Raw genomic sequence first — 16,411 nt, 5'->3', positions numbered from 1 at the left:
CATCCTCACAGCTAAAAGTTCAGGGCCATTATTAGGAGGACCAGTGCCTTCAGGAGGAATATTAATAATAATAATCACTTATTGTTACTGTGATTGAATGTATTCAGAGATGAATCAAGGAGTTATAATCAATGGAATCGTAACATTTTCAAACTTAGAAGGGGTATCTGTGCAGCCCTTGGATGACATAAAACCCTTGTACAACTCAATTATTTTGTCCTTGTGATTCTTATTTCCTGATCTGTCTTGTGTAATTTGTTACAACTTACAATATCTTTTGCACTGTTACTTCACTGGTAGATAAATCCTGAATTTGAACCTCAAGTTTGTAACGTCCCTGCTTGAGATATATAGGGACTATATTGGTTAAACCTTGGTTGGCATGATCCTGCTCTACATCTAGGCCCACAGAATCAAAAACACTTGACAGTCCTACAGTGTACTGTGCAGCTCAAGAGTGACTAAAATTTATGAACGAAGCATCCATAATTGTTTTTATTGTCTTTAAATGTACAACTGTCTCAAATAGTGCTATAAAATGGCATACCTTTATTTGCATGTGTGCATTGTTGGGGTATAACCTAATGTGTGTTCCTGAGTGTATAATCTGTTATTGAATCCACTGAAAATGAATACAGGACTGACTTATGTCATGATAGCACATCAGTTGTTTAAATTTTTTTTAAATCTTCTGTTTCAGTACCTATAAATGGATGCGGCAGCTGGAGAATTAAAGCAAGCTTTACCGTCTTTTGAATCCATGCAAATACACGTGGAAGTCTGTGTGAAACAGAACAGGTAAGCACTTTGTTTCATGCAGTGCAATTTGTTGACGTAGTTTTGGGTTACAAGGTACTTGAAGGTAAGTGCTGATTCTGTTCAGAATTGACGCTTTTAAAAAAAAAAAAACACAAAAGCAAAATACTGCAGACGCTTCTCCCTTCAATGCTTGTCAAGCTTCCATTTACATGCATCTATGTTATTCCGTTCATTCACTCCCTGTGCTCGTGAGTTCCACATTCTCACACCTCTTTGGGTAAGGCAGTTTCTTATGCAGTCCCTATTGGATTTCTTGGTGACTATTGTGTATGGATGGCCTATAGTTATGCTCTTCTGCACCGGAGGAAACATTCATGCTGTGTCCACTTTATCAAATGCTTTCAAAATTTTAAAGACCTCTTATCAAGTCACCTTGGCTTTGCTTTTTTCGAGAGAGATCCTGCCTGTCAATCCTTTCCTGATATGAATAACCATGCATTTCGGGTATTATCTTTGTAAATACTCTGCACTCTCTCCAGGCCCAAACATCCCTTTTATGGCAACAAAAGCTACATGCAGTTCTCTTAAGTGTGGTCTAACCAAAGTTCAACATAAGTTTCGAATAACTTCCCTACTTTTCAATTTTATCCCTCTGGAAATAAAGCCGAGTGCTTGGTTTGTTTTATTTTGTTGCCTTGCTAACCTGTGGTGTAACTTTTAGGCATTTACATATCTGTCCTTCAAGATCCCTTTGTTCCTATACCACACCTAGACTTGCACCTTCCAAGTAATAAGTGACTTATCTATTCTTCCTCCCAAAATGTACTATTTTTCTGTTATCTGTGTTGAAATTTACTTGCCCATTCTGCAAATTTATTATCATATAATAATCTTTATTGTCACAAGTAGGCTTACATTAACACTGCAATGAAGTTACTGTGAAAAGCCCCCAGGCGCCACATTCCGGCGCCTTTTCGGCTACACGGAGGGAGAATTCAGAATGTTCAAATTACCTAACAGCGCGTCTTTTGGGACTTGTGGGAAGAAACCGGAGGAAGCATTACTGTTCCCCTGTAATTTGTTGCAGTCTTCCTGAATATTGATTATTCCCTTCCTCTTAATTTGGTGTCAGCAACAAATTTCAAAATTGTATTCTTGATACCAAAGTCTAAATCATTAATGTAAATTGGGAATAACAGTGGTCCCAGCACTAATCCTTGTGGACTACCACTTCTCACCTTCTACACTCTGAATAACTGTCCTTTTTTAAAAAAAAATTTGAGTACCCAATTCTTTTTTTCCCAATTAAGGGGCAATTTAGCATGGGCAATTTAGAATGGCCAATTCACCTAACCTGCACATCTTTGGGTTGTGGGGGTGAGACCCAGGCAGACACGGGGAGAATGTGCAAACTCCACACGGACAGTGATCCGGGGCTGGGATCGAACCCGGGTCTTTGGCACCGTGAGGCAGCAGTGCAAACCACTGCGCTACCGTGCTGCCCCTTGAATTAGCGGTCCTTTAATCCGACTTTGCTCTCTATCTTGAAGCCAGCTCGTAATCCAATCTGTCACTGTCACCACTCCACATTCTCTGACTTTATTCATTGGTCTCTTATGGGGCACCGTATTAAAGGCCTTTTGAAAATCCAGACAGCGGTGAGAAATCTCTGCTGTCTGACAGAATTACAACTTTTAGATGGTGGAATTCTGTCTTTTAATTTTTATCCCCCACCACCTCCTCTCCTTAGCCCAGCCTGCTTCCAAAGTGGCCTAAGCCGAGAGGAGAGAGTCTCATAAAGCCTGGAAAATCTCTCACAATAACGAGACGAGAAGCAGGCCTGGGGGTGCTGTCACACAGCCTCATGACAGCCCCAACCCGGAACTGAATTGTGTAAATCTGTCACGCTGTAAATGCAGACTCCTCTGGTGAAGCACAGCAGTGCTACCACTAGCAAAAGGCTGTAATTACAGCATCCTACGTTTAATCAAGCACTTTTGGTGAATACAAATAAGGACAGTGCATGGCGTTTAGTTGAAAATTGGGGTTGAATTATGCCTTTATCTGAAGACGACGTTTGGCCTTGACTCATCATATGCAATGCCATGGGAGATGAACTAGTTACTTTAAAATGAACAAATAAAAATACTGCATTCAGATAAGCATATGAAAATAATTAGACAGGATTAACACTACATAACAGCAAAATATGTTTCTGTCTGAAGATGCTAGCACATTTATTATATCTAAACAAGTTAAACAAAACAAGTGGTCTTAAAAAACTGTAAGTTGTAACCATGTATATTGCACACTCAGTTTTACTCCTGGTTTCCCCCAAGCCTTTTCATTATAAGACACATCAATCTTCATTTACGTCTGTAGCGCACATAAATAGACCAGAGTTGTATGTTAAAACTTTATTCCAGCTATTCTAAGACTTTCATTTACAATTTATTGAGTGTGGATGTCTTAGTCCCTTGTTCTAGCTGCCTTCTCAATACTTCCAGGCAAATCTGCTGATTGCTCCCTTTTGCCACAAGACTCTGTGAGGACCATTGTGTATTTTTCATCCAGTTTCAGACAAGGCAATCTTCTAGCTTCTGTTCTCTCTCAAAATTCAAACTGAGAGTAAACCTAATCTGCGTGGTATTTGGTCAAGGATGAAGTTATCTTTTTCTCTGCTTACAATGTAGGTTTAATTAACCATCATTTTGGCTATCTTCTCTCAGTGAGCTCAGACTGGACATTTCAGGTCCAACTGTGTCTAACTAACATTATCAGATAAATTTAAGTGAATTCCCCTAAGCTCCATCTATCCCTACATGACACACTGGCATGCTCTGGGATGTCCTTGAACAGATCTTTGATTGAGGAAATAAATCGATTTTACAATGCTTTAAAGCTGATTTTGCTCTCACTCCCAAAATAAAAACATCTCTCTGGACTGCTCTTACTGTGATGATTGCAGGTGTCATGTCTCCAGTTCTTTATCTAAGTAACCCCTCCTACTGTTTTATGATTGACCACTCTAACTGTTTACTCCTTAAGTCAACCTGACCCCAACCTTTAAATGTAATTATCTCCAAAACGTTTTGAATTGCATTCACCCCAGGATTGTTCATCGGTTTCTTAGCTGGATGCACCTATTTATCTGCATTTAATCTTTTTACCTTCAACCTGAAAGCTTTGTATTCTAAAACACATGAATCACAGAACAAGATATTTGAAGCACCAGCAATAAATTAAGATATGAAACAAGCCAGAAAACGTATTATGACATTGTTGTTTAATTTAAAATGCAGCAAGCAAATCTGCACCTTTGCAGCAACTGTTATTACAGGCGATGATTTTTACATGGCTTAAGTTCTGTTTTTATAGTACTGTGAAGCAAGAAGATGTGAGGCTGAGTGTGTTACAGCTGCTAAGCAGGCACAGAGTGGTGTTCGGAGATTATGTCTGGATGGAATTTGATGACGAATTTCTGGCGAAGCATGTGAACTCTGTGTGCATTGTAGACACGGAGCTTTCATTTAAGGAGAGACAGGTAAGAGGTAGATGGAGGGAAGAGTTAAAAGTTATGAGTCATGAACTTTTGTAATATTTCTCTAAAATTGTATTTTGCAAGTGATCTGGAATGTGTCACAATATGTGATATATGTTTAGCTGGAAGGAAAGAAAAACACAAAGGAAAATAAGCTTGCATTCTAGCTTGATTGCCATTTTCTGGAAAGAGAAATAGTTAATGTTTCAAGTCAACCTTTCATGAAAACTGGGAAAGGTTAGTGGTGCAATAGCTTTAAAGCAAGTACGGGGCAAGGAAATGAAAGGGAGGAGGGCAGGAGAGTTGAAATGATGAAATGAATGAAAAGGGATAGCAATGGGGAAGCCGAGAAACAAAAGGTAGGTTCATATAAACATACGAATTAGGAGCAGTAGTTTGCCCCTCGCTCCTGCTGTTCCTTTAATAAGATCATGGATAATTGGATTGTGGCATCAATTCCACTTTCCTGTCTACCCTCAATTGCAGTGTTTTTCAAATTTTTTTGCCCGGGACCCATTTTTACCAACTGCCCATCCTTCGGAACCCACGCGGCCAACCTTCGCGACCCACGCCGGCTGACCTTTGCAATCCACCATTATCTCTTAACTTTAATGCAAGAAGTGAGCCTGGGCTTATTTTCCATAGTCTAGAGTAGCGAAGAATGAAAAATGACCTCATTGAAATAGGCAGATGCAGAATGTAAGTTTTCCTCAGATGGGTGGTTTACACCCTGGGGATATAGTCTGCAAATTACAATGAGATGATTTTAGACATAGATGAGGAGGAATTATTTAACTCAAAGTATTGTGAACCTTTTTAATCTCTAAAATTTACTATCAAAGAGTTCTGCAGGCTCAGCCATTGAGCATATTCAAGACAGATGCAGGAAGACTGAATTGAATTTTTTTGTAAAATTCTCCTGGGTCAGTGCGCTGACGTCAGGAGGAGGCGGTGTTTCTCTCGGGGCTCCGGGCATGTGCACTGATGAGCGGGCACATGTGCACAGCGCACCCGTATTTTTAAAGCCAGTCGCAGTCATTTTTAAAGCCGCTCGCAGCTGGCATTTTTTTAAAAATGGCTGCTGCGGCCGTTGCACATGAATTCACGCGAGCGGGAATGGCGCGATGGATGGCTTTGGGCCGCCATCCCCATTTTGAAAATGCCTGCCCTATAGCCTTTGACTCCCTATTCAATCAAGAATTTCTCTAACTTGCCCTTAAAATATTCATTGACCCTATCTCCACTGCTTCCTGGGGAAGAGAATTCCACAGACCAATGACCATCTGAGAGAATAAAATAAGATCACCTCTCATTCTTCCAAACTAATAATGGATACAGGCCCAGCCGTACTTCATTCTTCTCATCCCAGGAAACAGTCAACTGAACCCTCTCTAAACTACTTCTAATGCGATTATGTCTTTTCTCAGCAAGGAGGCCCAAATTGCACACAGTACTCCAGATATGGTCTCACCTACATTCTATACAACTGTAGCAACAGGGAAGCATTTATCATCAGTGACAGTTGCCATCTAAAATCAAATAGTAGCAAAGGTAATGATCTGCAATGATGAGTCCAGAAGGTTGTAAAGTGACTAATTGAAAGACAGGGTACTGTTCCTTAAACCTGCATTGCACTTCATTGGAAAGGTGTAGAGGTCTGAGGCCAGAAAGATCAGTGTGTGAATGGGGCAGATAATTAAGTTGTGAGACAGCATCGCTTTGGCTTTTATTTAAAAAAATAAAAGCTTCTTCATTCTATTGTAATGTCTTACAAAATAGGGTATTTACCTTTTCTAGTTATTTCTACCCAGTGCATACAGAACCCCAAAATTGCGAATTTATAACTTTTCAGATCCAAAAACATGATTGCTGCTATTAAGCCATCCTCTTCATTCTCTGTTACAGCCCATTGACCTGACAAAATCCAACGTTTCAATTTATATATTTCGTCTGAATGAAGAAGGCCCATCCTCTGATATTTTGGAGGGAGAAGAGGAGAATATGACAGCATCAAATAACTGGCTCCTTCCTGCAGGTATGTACCACAAAACCCGATTGCAGTTTTGTGGAACCTGACTGGGAGATCGCCTCACAGGAAAACGTTTGCACCTGAAAGAGCCATCTCCCGTCACTTCCTATTTAAACTCCAAAATCTGAAAGAAAGCAACCCTTCCTCACACACTCGCTGTATTTAAATTCAATAATCCCAAGCCGAACAATGAATTCTACTTTAAAATCCCAGTAAAGAGTCTCTACTATTATTACAATCCCAGACCAGACCGCAACAGTGGCTAGGGTACTGGTCAGAAACCCAAATATTTTATTTTCGTTTTGTAAGACTGAGGAAAGGATGCTTCGCTCCAGGAGTGATTACACCGAGAAATAGGGATCTAATAATCTTTATTAGTGTCACAAGTAGGCTTACATTAACACTGCAATGAAATTATTATGAAATCCCCTCGTCGCCACACTCCGGCTCCTGTTCGGAGTGAGGGAGAATTCAGAATGTCCAATTCACCTAACAAGCACGTCTTTTGGAATTTGTGGGAGGAAAACAGAGCACCCGGAGGAAGCCTACGCAGACACGGGGAGAAATTGCAGACTCCGCACAGATAGTGACATAGTGGGAATCGAACCTGGGACTTGGTGCTGTGAAGCAACAGTGCTAACCACTGGTATATTAAACCAAACTTTATTACTAACACAGTCTTAAAATCTTTAACATCACACGAGAAAATGCCTTACAATTACTCCTAAACTATACTACTCAATGCGGCAAATACAATATCCTTGATTGCTATCTTTATTTCCACTTAAACAACAAGAAAAATAAACCAAAGAGAAAATGCTGGAAAATCTCAGCAGGTCTGGCAGCATCTGTAGGGAGAGAAAAGAGCTAACGTTTTGAGTCCAGGTGGCCCTTTGTCAAAAGAAAAATAAACATCCACCTTAAATACCGCTGGCATTCAGGAATATTTGCTTTACAGAGATGTTCTCTGAGAAAGAGAGATCTCTTGACACTGCTTTAAGGACAAGATCGGATTCCTGTCAGACTCATGCATAAACTCTGCTTTCTACAAAATGCCTGATGCCTTAGCTCCACCTAGCAACGACATCACCTTACCAAGCTGAAATCTAATTAGCTCCATAGAGAATTCCCTTAATCAAAATACAATTCCATTAGCCCAAGCTTTTTTACGATGGTTTAATTGCTCCCATGACTCCCAACCTTTCAAAGTAGGATTTCTTTTAAAACATGACTGCAGTAGTCAAACACACTCTAACCTATGTTTTTAACCCTTACTGCACCAAATAACTATAGTGTAACATCTGAAATTCCTACATTCATCACAGAATTCTTGTAGAAAACAAACTGCACGTGGGGCTCTTGTGAATTAAAATTTTCAGCATACTTGAAATGTATTTATGTTCTTCACTAAATATAGCTTTTAATTCCTTTTTCATAGGTGAATTCCATGGTCTCTGGGAAAGCTTGGTATACGATAGTGAGGTAAAATCACAAGTAAGTGCCGTCAAAAGTTGCAACGATGCCCTGGCTATGAAGGTAAAAGTGCTTGAAGTGCTAATGACTAATTACTTTTTGCTCTTCATGTTAATTTATAAGATTTGTTGATGTAACTGAATAAAGTTTAATTATTTAGCATGGACCACTTCATGTCTGTGTCAACTCTTCATGTCTATATCAATGTACCACAGCTTCTTTAAAAATATTTGATTGCGAAAGTCATTCTTCACAGAATTCTCTCCGACAAAGTATTCTGTATTTGTGGTGCCAACTCTGCCATAAATAAAGTTTCTAAATTTCAAAAGGAATTGTATTTGAAACAGATGTTTGTAGTGTCAACATATTGAAGTAAGTTAGAGTCATAACTTTCCGTTTTCATTTTGTCTTCTCTTTTTTTATGGAATAACCAGCCTGCCATCAGTGTTTTAAGGCTCCACAACAGCATGTACCCTCAAACTAGGATTTAGGCTGTATTTAGATTGAAATATTGGGGCGAGTTCTCCGCCTCCCCAGCCCCGTGATCCTTGGCAGCGCACCGTCGCTGGCAGTGCGATTCTCCGTTCCTGCCGCTGGCCAATGGGATTTCTCATTGTCGCCACCGACGCTGCCGGGAAACCCGCGGGTGAGTGTGCGCTGCTGGCGGAACGGAGAATCCCGGGCACAGAGATTTCACCCCATTGTTTTTGTGGCTATGCTATCATTACGTTTCATACATCTTGAAGATTCTATTATTTCTGCACTTTGATATATTTAAATTAATTTATTTTTGTTAAGTGGTAACCTATATTAACTTTATTTCTTACAGTTACTTGACTACGTCTCAACCACTATGCTGTTTTCTGACCGAAATGTTGATAGCAATTTGATTGCCTGGAATCGAGTGGTGCTACTCCATGGTTAGTCTTGACTCTTTTACGATCAATGCCTTTTCTTGTGTTCCAATCCATTCGCAGTATTTTATCTCCTAATGGTACCTGCCATGCGTCTGGAGACCTGTCCTCTCTTTGTCTAAACATTGACTACGATAGGTCTTGAATCCCTGCAGATCTCGTTGCCCATTTTAGAAGTGTGTTCTTCCCAAGCAAGAAATCTTCAAGACTCCACATGGCGACCTGTTGTCATGTCAAGAGATCAAACATCACAAGCCTCAGCACGATGGCGCAGTGAGTAGCACTGCTGCCTCACGGCGCCGAGGTCACAGGTTCGATCCCGGCTCTGGGTTACTGTCTGTGTAGAGTTTACACATTCTCCCTGTGCCTGCGTGGGTTTCACCCCCAGAACCCAAAGATGTGCAGGGTAGGTGGATTGGCCACACTAAATTGCCCCTTAATTGGAAAAAATGAATTGGGTACTCTAAATTTATTTTTTTAAAACATCACAAGCCTCTTTCTTGTGTTGATGACATGACAAGGAAGTATTTCACCAGGTACAGATCAGTCCTAATCCAATTTAATGGTCGAATAGGTTTAAGGGATTCAAAGATACTGGTGTAAGCCAATCATCCAATGTTTGCTTCAGGACCCCACTGGGTCAGGAAGGAGAGAGGCCAGCCAGGTTTTTGCACCTGATCTTTATCAGCGATTCCTATTAGAAAATGTGCATAGTTAAATCCTTGGAGCAGATTTTGTGATGCTCTCTGCTGGAATAGCATGCAGGAATTCTGTGAAGATCATGGGCAGGATTCTCCGTTTGGGAGACCCTAAGGGTGTGATTCAACTAACTGGGAACAAACGCTGCAAAGCGCGTTTAGCAGCGACTCATGTTGTGTAAGGGGCCTCAGCAGGGATCGCTTGGCCAAGGCCGTACATGGTCCAGTTTTGTATACAGGGGAGCTCCACCCGCCAGAACTCCCCAGTGTAGCGAGCGATCGGGACACCATTTTTAAATAGCGCCAAGATCTCTGAGGCCCCCAAAGCGACTCCCCAGCCCGAACGCACTGTGGGAGGGTCCCTGACCCGATCGTGCACGTACAAAAATGCCAGTGGCACCCTGGCAGTGCCACCTTTGCAGTGCCAGGCTGGCACTACCAGGGTGCCCAGGTGGTACCAGCAGTGGCAGGGCACCACCCTGCCCAAAGTATATGCAGCTGGGGGCCTCCGATCCCCTGGGAGACCCCACAAGTGCTGTTCCGTCTGGCCCCTGTTTGTGGAGACCAATGCTGAAAGGCACTCGCCTGAGGTCTCCCAGGCGAAGGGGATGAATCCCAAAGCTTCAGGTTCCTCAGGAATCTGCACATTAGAGTGAGACTAGTTGTCTCGTTCTAATTTGCAGATTTGCCAAAAAGTGATGGGTGGGATTTACATCGCAGCATCTCACGAGATCTCGTTAGATCTCAAGGCATTGCAAGCAGGATAGATCCTGGGAGCGGGCTCTCCTGGCTTTTAACAATCATGCTGCCCCTCGGCGAGCTGCTTTTTGGGAGCAGCTTTGCCATTTGATCGTGCCTTCAGTGTTGCCGCCAGGACTGAATTGTCTGCGGTTCCCGGAACTGTTGGGGGTGCTATTCGGAGAGCAAGTCAGGACATGTTAATGAGCCAACACTCTGCCCACGTGAAATTCCCATTCCCGCTGGCGTCTGATTTGCTAGGGTTGGAATTGGCACTGGAGTGCCTGACGAGCTGGAGCTGCTTATAAAGACTCCACTTCCCACACACTCTCATTCCAACCAAGAGTATGGCTGCATGGAGACCTGGTGGAGGAGAGGCGGGGCACCCTCTTCTCCAAGGTGGGCAGGAGATTCCAGCCCACCATCCTAAAAACAGGGCCTAGGAGGAGGTGGCAAAGGCGGCCAGTGCTACCAACCTCACAGGAGGACTGGCACGCAGTTTTGAAAGAAGATGAACAACCTCCTTAGGACAACTTTGGTGTGTCACTACCTGTGTCCCCCTGCTGTCAGTCCTGTCCCTCACGCCTCACATCATCCACCACTCTCCTAGAGACCAACCAAAACCCACCTGCCTGCATCTCCCTTACATCCCACACTCTTCCAAACCCCAACACCTGTATTGTCCTCTAGCCAGATGCCTTGCACACATGCCACCAGCTACAAACCCCCTCCCTGTAGAACCCGCCTCCATACGTCTCACATTGTCCTAGGACAATGCGGCCATAGTCGTAGGGAGCACAAGTAAACCGGCAGGGACATCCCAGACTTGTGAGTGCAGACCCCCCGCAGAGCAGAGGGTGATGGAGCTAGCGGGCAAAGTAGAAGAGAAGCCTATCCCCGAAGCAGAGGTCAGCAACCATGTGAGCTCCCCATGCAAAATGATGTCCCTATAACAAGCGAGTCACCCCTCTCCTACAGATCACTCCTTCCCAAGATCTCACCATGTCTCTTGTCTTAGCAGGATCACAATCAGACCAGGCTGAGTCATCCGAGCTACCTCACCCCCCAGCACACTCCAGAGCACCAGTCCGTGGAATACACCGACTTTTTGTTACTGCTGTCACCATCGCAGAGACTGTCACCTCGGTAGGGAAGTTTAGTAAAGAGGCTCCTAGGTCACCTTCTGGTGCACACTTCACACATGCACATCAGGTGGAGGTAGGAGCTCCCAAGGGAGCGGGCGGTCGCTTGTGGAAAATATGATCCCATCACTGGCAGAGATACAGACACAGAGCCAGAATTTACAAGATACAAACCTTCCAGGTGCTGCTGGAGGAGTCCAACTGCCTTCCGGCGCAGGAGTGCCGACAATGCGTGGTACCCAGCCCAACACTGAACAAGTGGCGTCCACGGTGGCAACCTTGAGGCAAGAAGTTGGAGCCATGAGTCAAGACATCCGAGGCTGTGGCAATCTGTGCGGTCGATGGCTAAAGCGCAGGGCAGGGGAGTCCAACCACGGACAGACATGTCCCGGGCCCACGCGGACATTACTGCAGCACTCCAGAGCTTGGTCCAGTCACAAAAGGTCATGGCTGAGGGCATCGAGGGCATTGGCTGGGTGCTGACTGACCTTGGCTGGGTGCTGACTGATCTTGGCCAGTTACAGACGGACATGACCGAGGCAATGAGGGATATGTCTCACTTGCTGAAGGACGTGTCGTGTCTTAGTGCTCTATGGTTGAGGGCATTCTGGTTCATACAAGGGTAGGCCTCCAGGACTGGCAGCGCCAGGTGACGGTGGAGCTTCTGGAGCTCACTCCGCCATCGCCTCCTTCCCATAAAGTAGCCCAAGTCCATCGAGCTCCCGAGAGCGGAAGAAATGATGGGCCCTGTGCCGGTGCCTCCAGAAGGGGAGGTACTGGAACACCTTAGCATTTCCGAATCCTCCCCACCTGACACTGGCGCATCGGATGGGCAGCGGGTAGAACAGGGTGCCAGTGACACCCCAAAGTCGGCCAGACAGGTCCAGGCCCACCAGAGGATGACTGCCAAAGGTATCGCCAGTCAGAGGGCGAGAAACACACAGCAGGCCACCTCCACATCTAATGTGCTGTCTGGGGTCATATCTAGAAGGAGCGGTAGACCACGTAAAATTAGAAAGTTGGACACTACTTAAGTTGGCATGGGTGTAGCACATAGGTGATAATTAGGGGTCAGAGCACAATAATGTGTTTAGTTGCCAGTAAACACTTCACCAACATTCCAACCTGCCTCAATCCTCTGTCTCTGAAGGGTGTTAAGGATGGCATGGACTGGGTGCAGAGGATGTGCCGGGTTGGGAGGTGGGGAAGGTGTTGGAGGATGGTGTATATCTTCCTGTTGCCCGGGCATCCTGGTGTGCCTGGGCCAGACCGAAGGTTGCAGAGTCCCCTGCCAGGGCGCATAGGGCATCCGTAACAGCATAGATATACCTATGTGTGGATGTCTGCGAGATCCCAGACAGGTCCCCATTCCGTCCTTGGAAAGAGGTGGCAGGGACGGGACGGGACTAGAAATATGAAGTCGCCTTGTATGACCGGTTACCCAGTGAGTGACCCATCACCCCATACCATCTCCATATTCGCCCCTCCTTGCCAACCTCCCCAAAGGATATAAGCCCGTGAGATGGATTGGTCAGTGCTCATACAGGGAACACCTGGGCGGATGGTGGAAGGTGATCCTAAAGGCAGGAGTCAGACTTTGTCAAACGATGCGGAGCATCAGAGGTCATCTCACAGGAATCAAGGATTATGGTGAGAGGGCAGATAAGTGGAGCTGAGTCTACAAAAAGACCAGCCATGATCTTGATGGTGTGCAGCAGGCTCGAGGGACCAGATGGCCTACTCCTGTTCCTTGTTCTTATGTCATCATCATCCTCTGTCCCATGGACAAGACCCGCTGATACTGCCAACCCAGGGCCAACTCCGTGTGGTGATGCTGGTAGGACCCTCTGAGGTGGTAAAAGAAGCTGCATGGTGGGGTGCAGTGAAGGGAGGAGGGGCAGGCAAGGTGCAGTGAAGGAAAGAGTCACAGGGAAGGTTGTGAGAGGCTATGGGGAAAGGGGGGCACCATTTGGAGGGTGGGTAGGAAAGAGTGTGATGGAGAGGTGGCATGGAAGCAGAGCTGCCGGTGGCCAGGCCTCTGAACGGGCAAATTGGGAGGTGATGAGGTTGTCCCGTGTGCGGCAGCCCAGGAGCACATGCAGGGCAGACCGCCCAACCAGCGCGGACACCACGCCTGGTTCTTCCTGGGCATCCTCCTCCTCAGGTGACGCCTGCCGTTCTTCCTCTTCCTCCAGCATGTCTCCCCCCTTTACTCTGCGACAGGCCGGCATGACGTTGGAGACCCTCCTGGAACTATTTTGGAGAGCCCCATCAGAGCGCTCCAGACATCTGAAGCGCATCTTGAGGATGCCGATGCACTACTCAATGATGTTCCTGGTTGCTGCATGAGCATTGTTATAACAGGTCTCTGCGTCAGTCTGGGGCCTGCAGACAGGCGTTATTAGCCAAGACGTCAACGGGTAACCTTTGTCGCCCAAGAGCCAACCCTTCATCTGAAGGAGCGCCTCAAAGGTGCTGGGAACCGACGAGTGCCCCACCCCCCAAAAAAGCAAGCGTGACAATTTAGGAGAGTTTTAAAAGTTTCTGTACTTCTCGCTCCCCTTCAGCAGCCATGGCACCCAGGCCCCATTTGTTACTTGCACTAATTCGCACCCGCATGACTTCCACCTGAGAGAGGCAGAGCATCCTGTGTCCAACCCGCTAAGTAGATTTAAATACATGTAAATGACGGTTTTGTATGGCCCCACCGCCCGGCACGGGGAGTAAACCTCATTTTCCCCTGCAGGGAGGAACTGGAGCAGTGCAAACCTCGATGTTCACGTGGTGCCTGATTCTCCACCCATTTGCATTTCTGGCTTCGCGAATCAGAGAATCCATATGTGAAGAATGGCCACATGAATGTGGAGTCAGAACAGCCTGTACCATGGAACTTGCATGTAGTCAATAATACGGCACTGGAGGGGAGGAGGTTGGAGGGAATTGTAATTTTGTCGAGTAAGTTAGATAGCTGGGAATAATTATGGATTACAATGCCATGAGCACAAAGACAAATAAATAATTTGTAGAGTAACGTTCCGTGTTGTACCTTACTTGCCCTACTACATGCTGTTCTAAATCTTTTTCATGAACAATATTCCAATTGGATGGAACAATATTCTCTTAAACAATTGATTTTGAAAAGCATTGCAAAGCTTTGTAAGAAGAATGCATTATGGTACAGTTTTGTATTTTCAGCATCTAAGCAGCATTCCTGCTCAAACTCTGCATCAATACATTCTTAAGGTTCATGTGACTGACGCACAAGTGACTCCTCTATCTGGATAGTGAAGGGCTTTGAATAATGTAGGATGACTATCTTTCAGAAGTAAGGAGCAAACAATGGTATAAAACGAAACTATTCAAATGTGTTCTTTGCTCATTGGAACTCAGTCCGCAGGAGCTGGGCACAATCTGTCCGTTAAAGCGTTGCATAAAGAGCAATGTATAAAGCCAGCTTTAAAAAATACTTCAGGATTATCTGATGAGGAAAGATGAATATTGGACTGAATTCCTGCCTGTGATTGCTGCCTGTGATGTGCATGGAAATTGCGTGAGGTAGAGATTGTACTTCATTGTGATGCCATAGTTAAAGGACCTTTCAAAAGCTGTGTCTATGCTGTAATGAAAAATGACTCATTTATCAGCTTGGCAGGACTGCTGTGGGTGCTTGGGTGGACACGGCCTAGCTGTGAGGGAGATAGGAAAAGTCAGCCAAGTTCTAGTTGCCCAAATAGAATCCTACAGCAAAGGAGACTAATTGACGCATCATGTCTGCTGGCTCTTTGAAATAACTATCCACTGAGTCCCTCACCCCCTGCCTACTCCCCATTGGCCCTGTGTTTAAAAGAATCCTTTTAAATATATATTAAATTTAACTGGAAATTTTCTGTTGAATCTGCTACCAGTCCCCTTTTAGGCAGTCCGTTCTAGGCCATAACTAAATCAGAACGACATAAGTGTCACAACTTCTTTGTTTTCTCTCCTTATCATAGGTCCCCCAGGAACTGGTAAAACATCTTTATGCAAAGCACTGGCTCAAAAACTTACCATTCGATTTTCTCACCGGTAAGCTCCACAAAAGTATTGCATTGAATAATGGATGTTTGTCATATTCTGCATTAATGGCTCACATTTTACAAAAATGTTTTTTTGCCAGGAATAAAGCACCTGACGGCTGGTTCTATTAGGCCATTCTTATGGATATCATGGGAGGGTATGGGAGGGAGAAGAATTGGCACCCAAAATATTGTTGCACAATACGTATATAATAACTTTTCAATTAATTCCAACTGTTTCCCAAATCTTGGATCTGCATGATAGTGGTTTAGTATAAACATTCTAGTCTTTCATTTTGGGATCTCAACTTGAATTCATCCAGCCTGATGGGATAGCAATCAAATTCTGGTGATTATTAAGGTATTTACAGTATGATATTTCACACGTGACCCATAATGGCCACAGTTTGTAGGCCTGGTAAGTTAAATTAGTTAAATATGAATTGCAGGGTATATTTGACCTCTAATACTTACATCTCCGTTATTCAGCACGGTATCTCACATCAGGATTTAAGCTGCTGGCATCCTGGATGAGATAGCAGCAATGGGGATATAAAAAATTGCATATTGCAACTGTGGGTGTATTCACACAGTTGAGTAATATATAAAGTACATTATGGAGTTCACATGACCTATAACTGTTTATTGATTTTGGTTATGATGAGCACAAGAGTCTGATCAAAAAACAAGCTTTATTCTACAAATTTAGTTAACATTTGTATAAACACACACAGTAAGAATTATTATCAACTACAAACATAAAGCCCCCACACAAAGCTACTGCCATCTATGTATAACCTTTAATGAATTCCCCCTTTGACTGTTCCAATTCAATAACAAGATCCCATAAACCAAAAAACCCTTTTTACCAAAACAGCAGATAAGTATAATCATTGGGTTTCTTCCTTGGATTAACTCTTTAAAATTGAAAATAGAGACAGGCCAAAATACTTCTCTATCTGAGCCCACAGCAGCCAAATGTGTAGACAAAAGTAAAAACTCACACAGCCACAGCCCAGCTCCACCCACACAATGATTTCACCGAAGCCATGTGATAAGACA

The 16,411-nt window shown here is 44.2% G+C and overlaps 1 protein-coding gene across 5 annotated transcripts in view; it reads left to right on the top strand.

The window, feature by feature from the left end:
• Positions 1–16,411, top strand: part of trip13 (thyroid hormone receptor interactor 13) — a 54,926-nt gene that overhangs the window by 6,927 nt on the left and 31,588 nt on the right. For 3 of the 5 annotated variants that reach the window (XM_072509859.1, XM_072509857.1, XM_072509858.1), the window contains exons 2-7: positions 701–798; positions 4,138–4,303; positions 6,206–6,335; positions 7,768–7,865; positions 8,632–8,722; positions 15,287–15,359. In XM_072509859.1, the coding sequence (XP_072365960.1) occupies positions 710–798; positions 4,138–4,303; positions 6,206–6,335; positions 7,768–7,865; positions 8,632–8,722; positions 15,287–15,359 (647 nt within the window). In that variant the 5' untranslated portion in view covers positions 701–709. Of the gene's footprint in view, positions 1–700; positions 799–4,123; positions 4,304–6,205; positions 6,336–7,767; positions 7,866–8,631; positions 8,723–15,286; positions 15,360–16,411 lie in introns of those variants that run through there. The other 2 variants (XM_072509861.1, XM_072509862.1) reach the window with 2 other exon arrangements.

The sequence above is a fragment of the Scyliorhinus torazame genome, chromosome 6 (assembly GCF_047496885.1).
Source record: "Scyliorhinus torazame isolate Kashiwa2021f chromosome 6, sScyTor2.1, whole genome shotgun sequence".
NCBI lineage: Eukaryota > Metazoa > Chordata > Chondrichthyes > Carcharhiniformes > Scyliorhinidae > Scyliorhinus > Scyliorhinus torazame.
Note: the sequence above shows the minus strand (reverse complement) of the source record. Positions and strands in the feature narration are given on the sequence as shown.